General features: G+C 29.3%; 1 protein-coding gene across 1 annotated transcript in view; it reads left to right on the top strand.

Moving 5' to 3' along the window:
- The window catches only part of LOC126736299 (hemicentin-2-like), a 224,876-nt gene that overhangs the window by 122,495 nt on the left and 79,099 nt on the right, over positions 1-23,282 (top strand). The window contains exon 3 of the mRNA XM_050440589.1: positions 20,620-20,819. Within this exon, the coding sequence (XP_050296546.1) occupies positions 20,620-20,819 (200 nt within the window). The remainder of the gene's footprint in view (positions 1-20,619; positions 20,820-23,282) is intronic.

Below are 23,282 nucleotides of genomic sequence, written 5' to 3'. Positions count from 1 at the left end.
GACCCAATAAAAAAAAATTTAATAATTTCTTGAAGATAATTAATAACACTTTAACTTTGATTATAATGATCATTATTATATTTAGACTACCAAAGAAGATATAGGTGATTTTTGGGTCATGGCTTCTTAAACATGAACCATTTATTTAAAAATTGATATATCACCAGTTGTGTTAGATCTAAAGCTTTAATGACCTCTATCAATATTTTAAAACTGATAAGCATTAATCGTTTAAGCTTTATTTCATGACTCTAGCTTCAGTAGATCAAAAGTTATCAAGAAAAAACTGCGAGGTTGAAGCAAGGGTCTGATGACGTGAAGCCAAATTTAAATTGTCATATCTCAAGAACAGTTTACCCAATAAAATTTTTTTAAATAATTTCTGATAAATAATTAATAACACTTTAACTTTGTTTATAATGATCATTATTGTATTTCAACTCTCAAAGAAGATATAGGTGATTTTTGGGTCATGTCTTCTTTGACATGAACAATTTATTTATAAATAGATATATCACCAGTTGTATTAGACTTAAAGCTCTAATGACCTCTATCAATATTTTAAAACTGATTAACGTTAATCATTTAAACTTTATTTGATGACTCTAGCTTCAGTAAATCAAAAGTTATCAAGAAAAAACTGCGAGGTTGATGCAGCAAGGGTCCGATAACGTGAAGCCAAATTCAAATCGTTATATCTCAAGAACAGTTGACCCAATAGGAAAAATTTTAATAATTTCTGGTAGATAATTAATAACCCTTTAACTTTGTTTATAATAATCATTATTATATTTAAACTACCAAAGAAGATATTGTGATTTTTAAGTCATAGCTTCTTTGACAGGGACTAATTATCTAAAAGCTTCAATATCAGCAGTTGTATTGGATCTAGAGCTTTAATGACCTTTAATAATATTTAAAGGCTGTTTATAATAGATCATTTAAAGCTAGGTTACAAGTTAAATTCACAATTTAAATTACTGAATTATTTTACAGTGATAGTCAAGGAATCATGGGAGTCAAATGGGGTTTTTTTACAAATATGATCAAGAAAAATTAATAACGATTATCAAGGAACTATTGGAGTTAGATAGGATTACTCACCTAATACCAAGTAATTTTTTTCAAACTTGTATTTCAGACGGGACTTAATGCCAAAAAAAAAATGTGACAGATTGTTCACGTTTTGTTTTCTTTAACACTTATAATATATCGAATACCAGCGACCGAAGCTGTTCAGTTAAGCAAATTAAACGTCATTTCAGATCCAATATGGGCCAATTAAAACTTTCGAACAATTTTTTAATTTCGAAAGTTTAATACACCCCCACCTACGTATATGGTCGTAATGGACAAACTTTTTTAATTAAGCCCAGGCCATTTACCGTGGGAATTATACACTGTTCGATCTCTGATGTTAAAAAATCACTCGGCAAAAGGGCGGTTTGTTGGTTTGAAGTAATTAAAAATTTCAAACGAGTTTTGAGGCTTTTTTCCTAGTGATATAAAAATTTATATTTAAACCTATACACACTCATCGCGAATTATAAATTTAGCCCATTTTTGCCAAAGATTCTATTATAAGTAGTTTTTAAAGACTATGCGTCCAATATTTCGATCTATGCTTTTTTCTTTAAAGAGTATTTCTATTATTCATTGTTCTACATTTCTTGGGTCTGAAAAAGTGTATATTTTTGGCATAACATTGGTCCTATAATTGCCCTAAGAATAAATTAAATAAATAATAATCAATTACTAGAATTAACAATAAAAAGAATAAAAAGAAGCCGAAAGCCGTTGGCCATTACAATACGAAATCGTATCCGAAAAGAAGTGATTATTGTAGTTTAATTAAATCGAGCAAGAAATTAAATTCCGGCTGCGCCCTAAATGGAATTATTTAACTTCTTCTTTAACTAGAGTAGGAATTCAATTTGAAATAGCTTAGCGAGAGAGCTACGACGATGATTTATCTTTATCGGGAATTCAATTTTTATGGGACTTTTCCTTTAGATAAATATATCATTTGGATAGTTTTCCGATACGGTAACTTAAGATAAATCGTTTATAACTTTGAGTTATTAGGTTTAAAATCGTCTATGTCGATTTTAAATTTATTACGAGAATCTAATTATTGTGATCAGAATTTTAACTGGACATACTTAATTAATTAATGCAAAATTGTATTATGCTTAGGTTTATTAATAAAAAAAGGAAGGAGTCGTTTATTTATTTTATTTGACCACAATTTTTTTAAGTATATTTTTTAAATACCTATAATATATATAATATGGAAAATTTTATAATTTTGAATGGTTTTTGGAAACTGTTAATTCTGACCTCATTGGAATTTTCTTTTGACATTATAAAAATTGATAAAAGAAAATGCTGGAAATTATTTCATATAATCCAGGAATCGGCAAAAAATTTTTTTTCTAATCGTCCAGGCTCTTGGGAGGATTTTTTCTAAATTTCTTTAATCTTATCAGTTATGTTTCCCGGGAACTCTTATGTTTTCTAAGCTTTTGATGTAATTTTTTCGCCGTTCAGGAATTTATTATTTTTCCTTTTTTTTCCAGAATTTTGACGTCATTTTTAACTTCTTTTTGTTTATTTTTTCTTAAATTTCATACTTGTGCCCATTTAACCTAATTTAAAAGTTTTTTTCCTTTTTTTAATTTGATTTGTTTTTCTTTTGTTTTGTCATAATTTGTTGGTCTGCTGTGTATTTTTGGTAAACTGATATGGAAGCTAATACGGTTAAAAATGTTAATTTTGGGCATCTAAATGTCCGATCAGTGTTTACAGACTTTGATCATTTTGTAAATTTAATTACGTTAACCAATACTGACATTATGTGTATTTCTGAAAGCTGGCTGAGCGATTCTGAGGCTGATAATTTTCTGATCCCGAACTACAAATTTTTCTTGTTGGAGTATAGACCACCAAGTTCAGATTTAGGGCGTTGTGTTGAATGTTTTGATGATATATTATCACATGCATGTCTACAGTATGAGAATATTATTATCCTGGGTGATGTTAATGTTAATCATTTTACAAATAATATTTTACTTGATTGTCTTACAGCTTATGATTTTACTCAGTTAATAAATGAGCCTACTCATACGCTGCTATGGCACAAACACTCATTGATGTTATCTATTTTAATAAACCCTCAAATGTTACAAGTACAGCAGTACTTAACGCTGATCTAATTAGTGACCATCAAGTTATATTCTGTAGTATCGAGATTGCGGCACGGAGTAGGGAGATAAAAACGAAACTCTGTCGTAATTTTAAACATTTTAATAAAAATGATTTTTATAAGGACCTGAATAAAATTGTGTGGGATAATGTGTACTATATCAATAATCTAGACGAAAAAATTCAGTATCTTACTAGTAATATTTGCTCATTATTTGATAGACATGCACCCTTTACGACGTCAAAAATTTCTAAGCCTTATACACCGTGGATAACTGCAAATGTGCAGCTTTTTATAAAAGAAAAAAATAAGGCATATTATAGACAGATGCGTAATCTTGTGGTGGAAATGATTAGGCGAGAAAAAAGAAATTATCTGTAATTTCATCAGAACATCAGAGATAGTAAACAGTTATGGAGAGCTATTAATAATCTCAGTCTAAAAATGTCTCTAATCGTTCTATTCCTTTAAATCTCCGAGATCCAAACAAAATTAATGACTATTTTGCTTCAATTTATAGCCCGTTAAGTAGTTGCCCCGAAGAAGTTGCTAATTTTCAGGACAAACAGTTTAAGCATGATCTAATTTTTTTATTTCGATAAGCCAAAGTTGAGGAAATTTTTAAAATAGTCTTAAGCCTAAAATCAAATGCACACGGTTGTGATTAAATATCAGCGTTAATGTTGCAACACTTTATTCCAAAGCTATCTCCACATATTGCGCATATGATAAACTGTTGCCTAGAAGCTGGGTATTTCCCGGGTATGTGGAAAATTTCTCTCTTAACAATTAATAATCCAACTAATTTCAGCGACCTTAGACCAATTTCAATTATCCCGGTCATCGCTAAAGTTTTGGAAAGGTTTATACAGCCGCAAATTTATGACTTTCTCACCTCCAATAATATGATTCCGCATGAGCAATCTGGGTTTAGAAAATAACATAGCACGACATCTATCTTACTAAACGTTACCCAAGAGATAATTTCTGCAATGGATAAAGGTAACTCCACAGCACTTATAATGCTTGATTGTTCCAAAGTATTTCACACCTTGGATCATCATTTGCTTTTGGCAAAATTTGCTTATTATGGCTTTCATAATGTTTCTCAAATGTTTTTTTAAATCCTACTTATCCAACAGAAGGCAAATGGTGGTCTTGGAAGATCAGACTTTTTCAAATATCAAATATATAACATCTGGAGTACCTCAGGGATCTGTTTTAATGTTATTAAAAAATCATACTATTCTTTAAAGCCATTGTATGCAAACAGAGATATAATTAATTTTAAGGTAAGGAAAAAACTGTGTGAGTCTTTAGTATTACCTATTATGAATTACTGCAATATTGTTTATTTTCCATGTTTAGACAAAATCACAGCGTACCATTTGCAAAAGCTGCAAAATCAATGTTGCAGACGAATTTATGGACTGAGAAAGTATGATAGAGTCTCTGCAAGGCTTTGTGAACTTAGTTGGCTGCGCATGGAAAATCTATTCTCCTTGCAATTGGCTGTTTTTGTGCATAGACTGCTAGCGTCGTCTACTCCTCCCTACCTCCGCAAAAATCTTACTTTTCGGAAAAATTTACATGAAGCAAATCTGAGATTTATAAATAAGTTGTCAATTCCTAGATATCAAACAGCCTTCTTTCGTCGTAGTTTTCTGTATAATGCTGTGGCAATTTACAATGACCTTGTTCCGAATCCTATAAAAGAAATGTCAGTAGTGGGTTTCAAGAAAAAACAGAATAGCTAAATTGTCAGTAGGTATTTCTTATTTTAAAATTATTTGATTTTTATGGACCAATGGATGTATATCTGTTTATTTTTATATTAATATTAGTGTTACCATTACAAATGTTAATTTTTTTCTTTCTGTTGTGCTATTTAAAATAATTTTGCTTACATTTTTTAAATAGGTTAAGTAGATTAGCCTTTGGCTAGACTTCGCCTATGTAGGTACACTATTGAAAAGTACAAATAAAGCCATTATTTATTTATGTATTTTTAGATGTATAAATTCTTAGTCAGATATTATAAAAAAATCTATTTTTACAGACTCTTAAAGGGATTTTCTTGTAATATTACGGGAATCATAAATATTTCCTATTTTCTCGGATTTAAAGTGACTTCTACGTCATCCAGAAATTATTTTTATTTAATTCTTCTAGATTACGTTCGTTACTCCTATTCTAAATTTTTAAAGACATTTTTGCAATTCTTCCTGGTTTTTGATGCATTTTTTGATGTTTTCCAAAAATTGGAATTGTTTTTCTCATTTTGTAGTCGGGAGTTTTAGGACTTCCAATAATTAATATTTTTTTATATCTTAGAGTAACTTTTTTTATGTATGACGTGATTTTGTGTTATTTCCAGGTATTGGATTGGAAATATATTTTTTTATTATATAGAAATTCTTTCAATTTTTCCAGACTTTCGGTGAAAGATTTTAAAACTACTTTGGAATTCCATCAAAAATTTACTTAAAATTGTAATAGATTTTAATAAACGACTCTGAATATGTTGTAAAAGGTTCAATCTGTCCAAAAATGAGCATACATACCCCCTTTATATTTTTGGTATTTTTTAAAAAAGCGTGTCAAAGTAGCCTAATTTTCATGTTTAATATATTTTTAATTAACATGTCTTATTTTTGTTCCACTCATTGTAAGAAGCATTGCAACTAACTAATTGGGAAAGTTCTTATTAAAATTTCATTCATGCAAACTGGACTTCAAAATTTCAGTTTTTGGCACTACTTTGGAACTCAATGGAAAATTCACTTAAAATCGAATTGGATTTTGATAAATGACTTTAAAATTTTTCTAAAAGGGTCAATCTTTCCAAAAATGTGCAATACTTACCCTATTTGTATTTTTGATATGCATAACATGCCTCATATTTATGCTTCCAGGTTCTTGGCCTAATGCTTACATCAGAAATAAAAAAAAAATCTGTTATCCCAGGCTAGTGGGAGAACTTTTTTTGTATCTTCGATGCACTGGAAATATTTTTTCTATTTTTCCAGACTTTGATCGTTTTTTTTTCCAGGAAATTTTTCGTTTGCCACGCCTTTTTAACGTAATTTTTACGTTTTTTATAAATTAGAAAAAAATCAATTCTTCCAGGCTTTTGAGAGGATTTTTTTATGTGGCGTAATTTTTTCGGGTTTTCCAGATGTAGGAAATATTTTTTCATTTTCCAGGCTTCTGAGGTAATTTTCACGTCAATTTTTCAGAAATTGAAAATATCAAAGTAACAGTTTTTAATTCATGTCTATTGCATTGTTTCTCGTACAATGCCTAAATGTGGGTTCCTTTTTTTTCCCTTTATTAGGGCACGCAAAGAAAACGCAGCTTTTATCGGTAACCCCAGCTTTAATATTGAAAGATAAATCAATGTCATAATTGACAACTAACTTAATCTATAACCTCAATTTAAAAAAAAAATACAGTAATACTCTAATACTTAATTTATAATTATAAAATTCAAGATTATGAAAGAAAATAAAGTAAAATTTAGCACTTAATACTTATTGAATTGTACATTTGATAATACCTCGCATATACGTATATACTCAGTTCCCAATTTCAAATCAAATCAATGATGGTGGCTATATAAACAATTTTGCTAAATTGAATTTAAAATCTGTGAACATTTCTACATATTAATTCCAAAAAAAAAAATCTATAAATTCCGGCGAGCCGATAAATCAGTACCTGAAGAAGCCAAGCCAAAAAGGGGGTACCTGAAATTCTGAGTCTCTCCTACTGGCAGCAGGGCCCACCTGGTCTTAATGGAGCTCCGTTGTTGGCAGCTATACGTTTGGGCCAAAAGGGCAGCAACAGATCAACCAGTTAGGAGGTCTCCAGAATATCTAGCAGGTAGTGAAATCAATGGCAGTTCTTAATGCTATTCAATCAACAAAACTATGAAACAGTATTCCGTATTATTATTTACTTTCCTCATCCAATAATGGTTTTCCTTCCGTTTCAGATCGGGTATGTTAGGAGGGACCATCTTAACGGTGTATCATATCTGTGTAATATGTATATTTATATATGATTTTTAAATAAATTATTTAATGCAACTATGGTTGAAATTTACTTTATCTTGGCAAAAAAAAAAAAATAAATCAGTTAATATATCTGTTGGAGATTAAACCTGTAACATGTCGCCTCCTTGTAGTAAAATTATTCACTAAAAACATTTGCGTACTTGATACAATATTTAAAAATAGTTACATTTCACAAGCCCAAATTGAACGAAATCGAATAATTTTTTTAAAAAGTTATAGCCATTTAAACATTTACACTTTCACAATTTATAAGGCCAATGAGTCTCTAAACAAAATTATGAAAAATATTCATATTTTTAATTTATTAATACAATTTTTATTACGCCCCCTAGTGACCTACCCGGTTTAATTACATCTATAACCTTAATGCCGTTTACTTCATCGACGTTCTCATATTGCTCCCCCTAAGATTTTATTATTAGAAATTCCATTCTTCTTACACAAAGTATATTTAATTTTCTTCTCTCGCCCCCTAAAAATAAAAAAGAAAAGAAAGCAAAAATAAATCGCAGAAAATTATTAAAATTTTAATTCAAACTGAATATAAAAGAGCCACTCCGAAATCATATTTAGGGAGTAACAGCTCGGAAAAGCATCGTGAAAAATTTACGTAAATTTCTTTTTCGGTTTCAATTTTCCTTTTTGTTGCCTCACGAATTGGGCGGGGGGTGAAAAAAATTAAGGGTAGTATGGCACATAATTTACTTTTTTTTGCGTCTAAAGAAAAAATCCAGTTAATTAATGAGATTTTATTTTATAAGTATTTAAATATATTTGGGTTCGAATTATACTAAATTTCGCTTGTTTAATAATTTTGTAATTTAATATGTTTTGTTAAAGCTTTGCTGGCTATGGTTATGCTTTTAAGGGGGTTACGAGTTTAATTTATTTGAATAATTCCCTCTAGGATATATTTTGCTAAATCATATTGTGCTATATTTGGGTTTATATTTAAAATTAAATTAACTCATTGCAAACAATGTCAAAGTAAGGACAGGTTAACTAAAGTGGCACTTTCAGGTATGTAAATTTATGCACGTAATATCTATAAATGATTTTATAAATTAGTTTTAAAAAAAATCCATTATCAAATTGTATTAAAAGGTCTTTCTCTTCAAATGTCAAAATCCTTTGAAAAAACCGTTAATTTTACAAGAAACATGCATATAATCATTTATATAGATCAAACTTCTATTTATCACTTTGCACTCTATAATTTTTTTGATTCAAATGATAGAAAATAAGATATTTTAACATTTCGTCATGGGATCTAAATACTAAGTATCTTTTTTCTAATTTAGAAATTTCGCAAATACAAGCAAAATGCTTATAACCATTCTTGTAGGTCAAGACATTATCTGTGACTTTGTACTCTACAATGAACAAATCTGTAATTTCACTTCAACGAATTTTTAAAATCACTGATGTAATAGTGACATTTTTACATCCAAGAAGGGAACATTGATTTTTTACTACTTCCAGGTTAATAAATTTTATATGTGGATATTTTTATCACATCGGTGATTTCTTGATTAAGGTTCGTCTACGAGAAATTAGTGTTTTTTTTTTATTTTATGGCAAAAATTAGAAATTTAAAAATATTTATGAAAATAATGTAAATGTACAGAATCAATATTGTAACCGTTAGGATTCTCTGGTCTAGGTTTGTCCAAAAAAAAATGAATATTCACGTGGTAAAGCGTCTGTAAACGTAGAAGATCCATTCAAAAATTTTTATATAATCAATATTGTTACGTTTATGAAGCTTCAATAGCCTATTTTTTTACACGTAAATTTCTTATGTAAAAAAAATTGTATTTTTTTCAAAAATTAATAAATTATTGGCTAGGCATTGAAAATTATTTTTACACAACCATTAAAAAACTATTACAAAAATATTGTTAATGAATTAATTTTAAATGTTGTCCGTCCATCAGCGAGTAGTGTTTATATTAATATGTTTATATTTACATTAAAAAGGACCTTTTACCAAGATATATCTGTGATAAATTAGTAATATTTCGTGATGTCCATAACTATAATACAAGAAATCGTACAGATTTTATACTATCTTGTAAATGTAACACTACTCAAATGCTCAATTCGGTGCTATACAAAGATCTCTTAGAGTTTAGTAAATTACCGAATAACATAAAAACCCGTGATAACAATTTAATCAATCAATTTAAAAGCTTATTGAGAGCACATACACTACCGGCCAAAAGTGAAGAAACATTTACAAATTTAACAATAACATCTTAACATACAAGATATTATTTTACATTATTGCAGCATAAAAACACATCCTTCTTGTTTGTATTTACCTTATCAGTTGAACAAAAAATTATTTATTGTATTTTATGCGGACAAAAGTGAATAAACATTTCAAAGAAATCTTATTTGGTATTTAAGGTGATTATTTATCATTAGTTTGATCTTAACGTTGAGTGTTCCGTAGATCCGTAGTTTCAAAAACTATTGCTGCTTTTAAAAAATATAATAGTGTGATAGTGTGACTACCCATCCAAGGTATGGACGGCCAAGGAATTGAGAGAAAAATAAAAATGTTGGCAACAGAACATCCCTTTATACCCCCCACAGAAATTTATAATGAAATACCTGGAATTTCGGTATCTGTGCGTACGTCGTTTGACTGAATTTGGACTTTATAGCCGTCGTCCAGCCAAAAAACCATTCATTTCTAAAAAGAATAGATTGGCTAGACTCCAATTTGAACAGGAACATCTTGATTGGACAACCCAAAAGTGGAAAACGGTTCTATTTTCTGATGAAAGTAAGTTCTGCCTATTCGGATCTGATGGAATGAAATGGGTTCGTCGTCCTGCCAATACTAGACCTAATCCAAAGTACACCAGGGCAACTGTGAAACATGGAGGAGGCAATATCATGGTTTGGGGTTGCTTTTCCGGATCAGGAGTAGAACCATTAAGAAAAGTTGTAGGAAAAATAAACAGATTTCAATTTTTAAGAATTCTTCAGGATCATATGCTTCCATACGCAGAAGAAAATATACCGCTTCGATGGTCGTTTCAGCAGGATAACGATCCGAAGCATACCGCAAAAGTATAAAGAAATGGTTTAAAGACAACAATGAAATGGCCCGTACAAAGTCCGGATCTAAACCCGATAGAAAACCTAGGGGACCATTTAGATCAGACAAAAAAATAAAGACAAATTTAGAAACCAGGATGATTTGTTCACAGCTCTTCAAGAGGAGTGGAATTCCATTTCAGCAGATTATATTGACAGCCTAATGAACTCTATGCAAAGTCGGTGTGCTGAAGTTATAAAAAATAAGGGTTTTGCTACACATTATTAGTCTTTGTATGTACAACTAACTAAAAATACATTGTGTCTAAAAAATAAATAAAAATAGTGTTTCTTCACTTTTGTCCCCTGTAAAAACAAGAATAAAATATATTAGTTGTCACTTGTTTTTTTTTTATTTTTTATTGAGGTACTGAAGACTAGAAACAAAATTATATTTAAAAAAAAATAAAAAATTAATGATCAAATACACTAATATAAAAATAAATACAAAAGACACTTTGTTTCTCCACTTTTGTCCGGTAGTGTATTTTAAATTAGTTAATAGGTCCTATGTTTCAGTTTTTTATTGTAATACGACTTTAATCCCAGCCTACATGTTAAGTTTTATTTATTTATTTTAGTAATATTTAGTGTTTGAGTTCTTACTATTTTATATTTATCATAAGTGATTTTTATTTTTGAATTTTAAAATAGTTTTTTATTACTTATAGGTATATCAATATTGTATTTATTATTTAAATCTACTGTAATTTTTATGTAGCATATTTGCTAAATAAAGAGTTATTATATTATAAAAAAAAAATAAAATTAACAATATAAAATGCCTGTGAATGAAAAGTAATTCTTCTGCAAAATCATAAGGCAGGGATTAAATATGATTTTTTCAAAGTAACTGTAAAAGAACTATTACGAAACCAATAGCGTAAATTTGCAGAATTAATATTGTTACTGTCAAAGTTCTGTAGTCCAATTTTGTCGTAAAAAAAGTTATATTTACGTCGTAAAAAATGCCCCTTAAATATTTATATTATTGGATATTTTAAAAGTTTATTGATAATAAATCAATTATTTCTAATTTTGGAAATATTGAAATTTTTAAATTATGATCTACTATAAATTTCTCAAAATTTAAGAATTCAAAAAATTATTTCCAAAAAATTTTAAATTACAACTACTAAAACGAAAATAATAAAATTACCTAAAATTAAAACAAAAAGTATAGGAAAAAATAGAAGTGATTTTAAGAAAGGAACTTCTGAACATGTGGGGAAGTATTATGCAGGCTTAGGTATCAGAGCTTGGGAGACCACTGAAGCCAGAATCAAGCGGCTATATGCCAGTGTTATGCTTAATCAAATGCTAGATAAGGAATTCTCACAGTAAGGAGGTGCTACAATAAATTACTACAGGTTGCGGTAGCATAAGACATTTGTATAAAACCAACTTTATCCCTTGAATCTAAAATAACATTCTCTAATACGAATTTATTATTTCATTTTAGAATTTTGCATCGAAATTTAAATGTATTATACCATCCTATATCTAAACTCATCCTGTAACAAAACCTCGACAAATTCACGATTCATTATATCGAAGTAAGACCACTTAGTCCACGCAGTTTGATCTGGATTGAATGGATAGTTTAGATTTAAATCAGTAATTGATTAGATAAGTAATCTTAAATCCTGTGATAGTTTTAACGTATTTACAAGCCTCTTGAGAAAATTTCTTCTAGTATTTTTCTTTTTTATCTTTATCCTGTGTTATAAATTTTATATTCTGTGTTATATCCTTATACATTTTATTTTATAGGTTTAAATTATTTTATGTAATTTTAGGTTTTATTTGTTATTTATTTTACCTTAATTTTATTGTGTATTTGTGTTCTGATTTTATTAAATTTTAACTCATGTTTATTTGCCAACAATACTCGTACCTTATACCAGCACTATTATTGTAATATTATCCTTATTTTTTGGTTTTTAATTTTAGTTTATTAGTTTTTAATATTATATTAAATACCATACTATGTATTTTATTTTTATGTAGCAGATTTTCCTATAAAATAAAAAAAGATTTTATTTTTAATTTGCAAAGAAAAATTAAAATATTAGGGTTCAGAAAACGAGTTTTTTGATTTTTTTCCAAAATGTGAAATTTAAAAAAAAAAAGAATTATAAATATGTAACCAAAGGCGGATTTTTGTGGGGGCAAGAAATAAGAAAAATACAGTCCTCATGAAAATAACGTGAAAAAAAAATTTTTAGGCGGTCAATATACGAAATTGTTGTTTGGAAAATTTCAAATGCTTTGTAAATTTTAATTTTTTTTTATTCCAAAATAAAAATTATTAATAATGAACTATCATTTTATCTTACTGAATTAGAAAAGAAAACAACCAACCAACGCTAGTTGACTCTGATAGAAAGGTGCTTTCATCAAAAAGTTTCTCGTTATAATTACAAAGTCGGAATTCCTAACAAAGCAAAACAATAAATCAATAAAAAAAATATATAGCGTATTCCAGGAGAACCTTTTAAGGTACATATCGAGCAATACAAGCAATTCCTCATATTTTCTAAAAGAGCCTAGGCCTACAGTTAAATTGCCTTACATTAATCACTGTTTGCATAAAAGCAAAGGGAAAAAAATAAATAAAAAAAAAAATCAACATAATGTACAACACAAAAAGTCCAGAAGGAATTCAACTTGTTTCATAGCGATAAAAAAAGGCACGGAAACACTTGTAAGCTGCCGCAGATGCATTTATCCATGTTAGAGTGGCCATTTTTAAGGATTGCCTCCCGGGCGGCCATGTGTCACCCGCAAAAGTGCACGGCTTACTTTCAACTCCAAGTTTCTTATGGCGGTTACGTGAGGGTTTAGTTACGGAGACAAATAATAATTTAAAACGGGATGCAGTTTTATTCCGGGACGTTGATTCATCGCTGTCAGAGGGTGCGACGTGAATATTTAGGTATCAAATTGCAGGTATATTGACGTAAATGATTGTCCAAGTTGAGGAGTGTATGTGAGGGTGAAGGGTAGTTATTTGAGGTGGGAGTTCATCTTAGAAGTTGCTAAATTTCTAGTAGAAGCTCAAAAGGTTCAAACAATAAAACAATATTTTGAATCAATGATAAGATAAATCTGTGATTTACAAACGGTATACCTGCTGTATAGAAATTGCAAACTTTCTTTGAACGGAATTTGATTGGATAAAATTTAATTGTAATTGTAAACTGTAAATGTAACTGTAATTGTAAATAATATTATTTTTCTCGTGCAGTTGTCCAAGGTTTTGGAACGCACATTCGTTTATAAGCCCAAAGAAGGGTAAAAGGTTAATTTTTTTTAGTTTCTACCGCATCTCACCCTTCGATTATACCCTGGACCATTATGAAATTATTCTCTTCTTACGTAGTTGTAGTCTTTACAACCGTGAGATATCATTTTATAGCGATCGTCAAAGATTCTTGGGACCCAGATCGATTTATAGGCCCAAAAGTAGGTAAAAAGTCAATTGTTTCAATTTCTACCGCATCTCAGCCTTCAGTAACACTCTAGATCAATATGAAATTGTAGTTTTCTTACGTAGTTATGATGTTTATAAATATGAGGTATCATTTCATAGCGATCGTCAAACATTCTTGGAACCCAGATCGACTTATAGGCCCAAAAGTGAGTAAAAAGTCAATTTTTTCACTTTCTACCGCATCTCACCCTTTAGTAACACTCTAGATCAATATAAAATTGTAGTTTTCTTACGTAGTTATGATCTTTACATAGGTGAGGTATCATTTCATAGCGATCGTCAAAGATTTGTGGTACCCAGATCTATTTATAGGCCCAAAAGTGGGTAAAAAGTAAATTTTTTCACATTCTACCGCATCTCACCCTTCGGTAACATTTTAGATCAATCTGCAATTATAGTTTTCTTACGTAGTTATGATCTTTACACAAGAGAGGTATCATTTCATAGCGATCGTCAAAGATTTAAGGTACCCAGATCTATTTATAGGCCCAAAAGTTGGCAAAAAATCATTTTTTTTACTTTCTACCGCATCTCACCTTTTAGTAACTCTCTAGATCAATACGAAATTATAGTTTTCTTATGTAGTTATATTCTTTACAAACGTGAGATATTATTTCATAGCGATCGCCAAAGATTCTTGGAACTCAGAGCGATTTATAGGCCCAAAAGTGGATAAAAAGTAAATTTTTTCACTTTCTACCGCATCTTACCCTTCGGTAACATTTTAGATCAATCTGAAATTGTAGTTTTCTGACATAGTTATGATCTTTACAAACGTAAGAGATCATTTCATAGCGATCGTGAAAGATTCTTGGGATCCAGATCGATTTATATGCCCAAAAGTGGATAAAAAGTAAATTTTTTCATCTTCTACCGCATCTCACCTTTCAGTAAAACTCTTAATCAATCTCAAATTATAGTTTTCTTACGTAGTTATGATTTATACAAACGTAAGGTATCAGTTTATAGCGATCGTCAAAGATTCGTTGTACCCAGATCGATTTATAAGCCCAAGAGTGGGTAAAAAGTCAATTTTTTCAATTTCTACCGCATCTCACCCTTCAGTTACACCCTGGATCACTAAAAAATTATTCTTTTCCCTCATAGTTATGAGCTGTACAAACGTGAGAGATCATTTCATTGCGATCGTCAAAGGTTCTTGGGATCCAGATCGATTTATAGACCCAAAAGTGGGTAAAAAGTCAATTTGTTCACTTTCTACCGCATCTCACCCTTCAGTAACATTCTAGATCAATATAAAATTGTAGTTTTCTTACGTAGTTATTATCTTTACAAATGTGAGGGATCATTTCATGGCGATCGTCCAAGATTCGTGAGACCCACATCGATTTATAAGCCCAAAAGTGGGTAAAAAGGACTCAAATCGGTTTGTAAGGCCCTACATAGCTCTAAATAAAGGGTATCATTTTATTTCGATCTTTTGGTATTATTGTCTATAGAATGATAGAATCTGTGAAAAAATTAGCAAACATTAAAATAAATGCTTTTAGGTGAGCTTAAAAAAAAATTCATAACCATATAAACAAAACATGCACATTTTTTTTGTTAAAAAATATATTGAATAATGACGTTATTGAATTTATCACATGCCAACACGACAAAAGAAGGCACACAGCTATAAAACGATATAAATAAAGAAGAGAAAGTTTCCATTTACTCCCCTCGTGGAGATATCACCGGAGGCTTGTCACGTCAGGTACTTTTATGAATATTTACTCAGCAGGCACATAATAGAAATAATATTTTTATAGGGTAATATATGGTTTTCCCGCTATTTAGAGTTTTATGTTTTGAACACGAGAGATAATGAAAAAACACTTTTTTGTTACATAAACAATTAGTGATGCTTCGTATGAATTAAAGTTATGCGCGGATTAAAATATTTTAAAATGTTAAAAGAGCACTTAAAGAGGACAAGCAAAGCACTTACCCCGAAATTTATTGTATTAAAAACGATTAAACAAGCATTTCGTTTTAAGCGTAATTCAGTTTTAATCGGCCGAAATCATATTTAAATTGTTTAACAAAAAGGGGGGCTTTTATTGTTTGCGCGTGTTTTATTTCGGAGTGGCGTTCGTTAAAGCAAATTTAATTGTTTTACTATAAAATCTATATTTTTTGTTGGTTCCTAGCGTGTATTAATTAATTACTTAGGTTAAGAGGGTTTAATAATTAATTTGGGTCATGTATTAATAACTATAGGAAAATATTTAAAAAATGGATTGATGTCCTTTTATGATAATAAATTAATTTTCAAACCATTACTTTTTATATACATACTTTTTTATTACAAATTTTTGGGTCCATAGATGATTTAACCTGTAGCAACATTTCTATAGCCTTTTTTTTAAATACATATGTTTGTAGAATAAATATCCTGTCAATATAGTCCTTCCACGAATTTCCCAAATAACTAAACCGTAATATTATACTAAGTACGTTTTAAATATACGTGGGTCACATATTATTTGCATACCTATTTAAGAATTTTTCCAAAAATATAAAGGACGTGAAATATAAATTAATTTTTTGAGAAAACAATTTTTTTATCAAAGTACCGATAAGTTGCTTATAACTTAAAAACCATGCTTTAACGTTAAATTCAAATTTAGGGTATTTTTCTGTTTAATGTTAAAAGTGTGTGTTTGTGTTTTATAAGTTAAGGGATAGCTAGCTTAGCTATACAATTTCTAATTGTTATCAGTTTTTCTCTGAAGACTCTATTAGCCTTTTTTGAAGAAGTGACTAAAATTCAGTCATAAAATTGATTTTTTAAGTAAGAAAAAAATTATTTTCAGGTTATTCATTGACCTATTTTTTGTAAATCCAAGTTATGTCCATTTCCCATGTATTTAAATGTATTTTAATCTCGTCTGAGGGACTAGAAATAAAATGAATTCACAGAGCCCCTTAATTTTTATCCCCGATGATGGACATATTATATGTCCGAAACATGTTGGATTAATAGTTTTTTAAATAAATTTAGTGGAGGACCAAAACACTTTTAGTTACCCATTAATATATTAACTCCACTGCAAGAATGGACGGACTACTTCTTCAAAATTAATTTGTCTCTTATTGGCAAGTGATTATCTTGGATTATAGTGGTCAAAATTTAACAATGATTAATTTATCAACTATTCTGAAGACTTTTTAACTCTTTTTTGAAAAAATACCTAAAATTCCATCACTAGAAGTCAAGAAAATAAAAATTTTATTATAGGAGTGCCTGTAAGAAACAAGTTAATTTGTTTTCTATTGGCAAGTGATTATCTTGGATTATAGTGGTCAAAATTTTTCATAATGATTGATTTATGGACTATTCTGAAAACAGTTTTAGTTCCAAAAGTCAGAAAATTGGAATTTTTATTCCAAAAGTGCCTGTAAAAAACAAAATAATTTGTCTCTTATTGACAAGTGATTATTTTGAATCATGGTTGTCAAAAATAAATATTGATTAACTTATGCATTATTATAAAGAATCTTTTAGTCTTTTTTGATGAAATAACCTACATTTATTCGGTAAGTCAATAAAATGGAATTTTTGTTCCAGGAGTGCCTGTAAGAAACAAATTAGTTTATCTCTTATTGGCAAGTGACTATCTTAGATTATAGTAGTCAAAATTTAACAATGATTAATTTATGGACTATTCTGAAGAATTTTAAAATCTTTTTTGAAACAATGCTTAAACTTTATTCACTAGAAGTCAAAATTGAACACTAATTGATTTATAGACTCTTCTGAAGACTCTGTTAGTCTTCTTCAAAGAAATATCTCTAGACGGACTAAAATCCGTTTACTAAAAACCAAGAAAATAGAGTTTTTATTCCAGGATTGCATATAAGAAACAAATTAATTTGTGAGTGATTATTTTGGATTATAATAGTAAAAATTTAACAATGATTAATTAATGGAGAATTCTGAAAAGTTTGTTAGTCTTTTTTGAAGAAATGACTAAAATTCATTTATTAAAAATCAAGAAAATGGAGTTTTTATTCCAGGAGTTCCTGTAAGAAACAATTTAATTTGTCTTTTATTGACAAGTGATTATTTTGAATTATGGTTGTCAAAAATAAATATTGATTTACTTATACATTATTATGAAGAATCTTCTTTTTTGAAGAAATGACGTACATTTATTCAGTAAGTCAATAAAATAGAATTTTTATTACAGGAGTGCCTGTAAGAAACAAATTAGTTTGTCTCTTATTGACAAGTGATTATCTTAGATTATAGTAGTCAAAATTTAACAATAATTAATTTATGGAATATTCTGAAGATTTTTTAAATATTTTTTGAATAAATGCCAAAAATTCATTCACTAGAAGTTAAGAAAATTAAATTTTTATTCTAGGAGTGCCTGTAAGAATCAAGTTAATTTGTCTCCTATTGGCATCTTGGATCATAGTGGTCAAAATTTAATAATATGGACTATTCTAATGAAAGTTTTAATTCTTTTTAAAGAAATTGTTAAAATGTATTCACCAAAAGTCATAAAATTGGATTTTTATTCCAGAAGTTCCTTGAGGAAACAAATTAATTTGTCTCTTATTGACAAGTGATTATCTTAGATTATAGTAGTTAAAATTGAACAATGATTGATTTGTAGACTATTCTGAAGACTCTGTTAATATTTTTTTGCAGAGAAATATTCCTAGATAGACTAAAATCCATTTACTTGAAGATAAGAGAATAGAGTTTTTATTCCAGAATTGCCTATAAGAAATAAAATAATTATTTATCTCTTATTGGCAAATAATTATCATCGATTATAGTAGTCAACATTTACCAATGACTGATTTACGAAATATTCTAAAGACTTTTTTAGCCTTTTAAAAAAAAACAGTAAAATTCATTTTCTAAAAGTGAGAAAAATGGAATTTTTATTCCAGGAGTGCCTGTAAGAAACAAAATAATTTGTCTCTTATTGGCAAGTGATTATCTTAGATTATGGTATTCAAAATTTAACAACGATTGATTTGTGGACTATTCTGTACATTTTTTTGGTATTTTTTATAGAAATGACTAAAATCCGTTCACTAAAAGTCAGGAAAATAGAATTTTAATTCCAGGAGTGCCTGTAAGAAACATATTAATTATTTTTTATTGGCAAGTAATAATTTTGGATTATAGCAGTCAAAATTTACCAATGATCAATTTATGGACTCATCTGAAGACTCTTTCAGCCTTTTCTGAAAAAAACGACTAAGATCCATTCACCAAAGGTCAAGAAAATGGAATTTTTATTCCAGGAGTGCCTGTAAGAAATAAAATTATTTGTCTTTTATTGGCCAAGAAATAATAAAAAAATGATACTCTTTGTATATAGTGATCATAATTATGAAAAGAAAATATTTTTTTTAATATAATTGAATCTGTAGTTGGAAAGAACCCCACAATGTCAAAAAACCTTGAATCAAAAATCTTGAATTTTCAGAATTTTGAAATTTTCACAAGAAGAGTTTTTCAAGGGAAGTAAAAATGTAGACTCTAAGCTAAGAATAAAAAATGTTCCCTTGAATAAGAAATTGAAACTTTCCGAATTTTGCAAGAATAATAATTTGAAGGTGACATTTTTTTAACGGAGTGTAGACTTTGGAAAAATGTATTTTTTTCACGCTCCAGAAATTAATATTTTTTTACAGTTTACTCTTTAAGCCTAAAGAAAGGTTGTTATTTTCTCATTTGCCATGTACTTCTTAAAAAATTAAGTTTCTTCCACTTTTTGGAACTGTAGATTTCAATGTTGGAGAAAATTGCATTTTTATATTAAGTTAAATTTATTTTTTATATAAAAGTTAGTGCAGACGCTAAGTGTAAAAAAATTGTATTTTCTACATCTCAGAAAAATGTTGGTCTATCAAATTTTCTATGTATGGACTTTAGGCTTTGGAAGAATGCCATTTTCCCATGTACGAGATATAAAACTTTCCAAGCTTTCAGAATTTTTACTCACTAAATTTATAGTACTTATAAATTTCACTATTTTTAAATAAATGTAGACTCTTGACATGATAATCCAAATCATTGTAGCTTCTAAACTCTAATTGAATTTTTTCCAAGTTTTTTTCAAATTTAAATTCTATGTTTTCATTGCAATTTCCAACAAATTAAAAGTATTTTTTCTTATATTTCTACTCAATGAAAAAGCCTGTTTTTTTTTTGACAGTCATATTTTTGTATTTTTCATTTAAATTTTTATAAAAAAAAAACACTAACTAAATAATTTCTCTCTCATTTTTAAAAAATCTTTCATATCCAAAAATAAAGCTTTTCCAATTTTTCTAAATACTTTTTTCAATATGTTCTTAATTTTTTGCAATTTTAGACATATAAAAAAAACAATTTTTGGATGGGATACGTATAAAAAGACCGAGCTCCTTGACAAAGTTTTGTCCTCAATAAAAAAAAACATTTTAGGCACATTTACAAGTCAAATTCGACCGTTTAATCCCACTCCCCCCGACTCAAACCTCTTAAGACTTCTCTTAATGAACATTCCTCTTTTGTTACGCCAATCCTATTTTCTTTCACCCACTACACTCGCTTAAATTCCGTCTACATTTTCCCAAAGTTTCATTTCTCTATGTGCCCGACACGACTCCCTCCTTTACTCTTTCTTAAACCCTCTATATGCGTGTATGTATTCCTTTTATTCAAAGAGCAGTAACAGGAAGTAACAACGTTGTCTTTAAAATTGTTCCAGGAAAATCCAGCACACAACAGGAAAAATATACGGGGTGGAAACAGTTGTGGCATCCGAATTTTGAGGATTACAGTAGAGCGGAAGCTGCAGTTGGATACGATAATAATACCATAACGAATGTTACGGTACAATTGGGTGCGACGGCTTATTTGCACTGTAAAGTGAGGAGTTCTGCTGAGAGGACTTTGGGAGGAGGAGAGGTGAGTTAAAGAATCTTTATTAAATGTTTAATAATAAGGCAGATGGACCATTAATGCTCAAAGTAGAGCTGAATGAACTATTATACCAAACACACTAATGGCTCTGGATACACAGACCCTGCATACCAATTTTTGGACAAATATCTACAGGGGTATTTAAGTTATCGAAAAAAAATATTTTTTTTGTTAAAACTTTACCACCCTGTAGCTCAAAATCTAAAAGGTTTAGGACCTATGTTTGTAAGAACTTTTTTGCGAAATTTTGTCCAAAGAACACGTTCCTGAATTTTGTCGCAATATATAAAAAACACCCTGTATAGTAATTTGCACTATTTTGTTTACTTATTTTGCACAGATCCCTATAAAAATAGACAATATACAAGACATTTATGTGATTTACTGGTTTTGACTCTTACTAACTAGGGTAATCGTTTCGCTTTAAAAACAAGTAAACTATCTCTATTTAAAAAAATCAAAATTCATGTGTAAGATTCATTAGAGGAGTTCCAAGGAGGGATTACATCCATTGACACGTTTAAGCTGACTTCATATAACAAGCCTCTTTGCTTATCAATATATCGGAGTATCAAGGGGAAAAATGATTATCAGTAGATCTAATACAAACTAGTAAAAATATTGGTAAATTACATTTTTAATACGTAATTTGGTTCCCTATAGATGAAAAGCATTATGTTATTAGTATGCTTCATATTTTTTTTTAATCCTTGTTAGAAATTGTAGCTGAAACCCGATAGCAAAACTATTAAATTTCAATAATCTGTATCCTTTAATACACCAAATATTGCATAAAGTGTCATTTACATATTAAACGGAGCAAGCACAACTTAAACCTTCCTTGCCTTACCTATTTACTAGAGAAATTAACCTTGTCAGTATTATATTATTCTGTTTCTAAGCGTTTCCTGAAGCCGTTTTGCACTTCGCTTTGATGTCTCAGAGATTTAGTCGAACACTAAGATTCCTTTCTGAAACACGACTATTATTATAATCCCTCGAATTCCGAATATTAAACAAGCGATCCTCCTAAAGTAGCTTTTCAAACGTTTTATTTTAAATTGCGACATTACGTAATACGTAGTAGCTGAAATAGCTCAGTCCACATGCAATAAATCTCGTAATAAAGTGCATCGAAGCTACTTTGCTGCGAGCCAAATCCTATTTTCGTTTAAGGGCTCACGTCGGATTCGAAATTGAAAATTTACAACGTAAAATGTCTATTTTTAGGTTATTTTTTTTAAGTAGTTTAATTACTTTTTTTGCCTTATTCTTACATTTCATTAATTTCCAAACTACTTAATCTCTCTAAATTCATTTTAATAATTAATGATGCCTAAAGTTAAATTAAAATTCGGTGCATCGTATCCATTTAAGTTATGCATTTTTTCTCCGTTTTTCAACAGAGCACCACCATCCAGGGCTTTTATAAGAAAATTACCTTTCATCAAGGATCGGAAACTTTATCGCAGAAACCGTTAAAAAACTTGTTTCAGAATGTCTAATGGGTTTTAAAGTATCGCCTTAACTATGCGAAATTTCTCGTCTAATAACGGCAATTTTGTTATTATTTTATTTTTTTTCTTGTAAATGAATAGGTAATTGCAGTGTAAAGTAAAGTGGGAAACTTTATGGGGATGTAATGGTTTGTATGTAGTATCGAATTAATTACTAATCGTTTTTTTAATTTGCTAAATGAATTAGATTTGTGTATTATCCAGACAAACTAATAACAACGAAAACAAAGAGAACCCTCTAATCGGTATCTACGACCCGTCGAGCTTAAGTACCAATTTCCGGTCGGACCCACCCTCTTATCATTAAAGCAACCGACTGGAATAGGACGCTGTAATATACTAAATAGCAACAGCTAAACTATCACAGCGCCATTAGTTATAGATTCCGAGGTCGTAACAGTTATAGCTTACATGTGTCTGTGCTTTAAAGCCAATAATTTAAATTAAACGCGATAGCTTAGCATTAGGGAGCTGTGTGTGTGTATGTATATTGGTCACGTTCAATATTCCATCTGCTCCGGTCACATCAGATAACCTGTTTATGGATTGGACCGTAATAATATGGGATGAACGGTTGAAATATCAGTATTCATTTTAAATTATGGATGTTTTAGGGAAATTAAAAGACAAGTTTTTGCAAAAGAAAACAAATTTGTTGGGTTTGGATCAGTACCGTTATGTTGAGCTCTAGAGACTTTTCATGGATTTTAAAAAAGTATGGGGTTTTTGAAAATTTAAAAAAATAAATAAATAAAGTGAAACGTAGTGTTAATCTATTACAGAAAAAAATTGATATAATTATGACTTAAGTCATTTACAAGGAAAATTTTTAAAAGAACATTTTGATTATTACCAATGAAATTGTTGAAAATCTCTGTTCTGATCTAATAAAATAAGGTATACGTATGTATATAGAATGCCATTCTATATA

Source organism: Anthonomus grandis, chromosome 5 (assembly GCF_022605725.1).
Source record: "Anthonomus grandis grandis chromosome 5, icAntGran1.3, whole genome shotgun sequence".
Taxonomy (NCBI): domain Eukaryota; kingdom Metazoa; phylum Arthropoda; class Insecta; order Coleoptera; family Curculionidae; genus Anthonomus; species Anthonomus grandis.
Note: the sequence above shows the minus strand (reverse complement) of the source record. Positions and strands in the feature narration are given on the sequence as shown.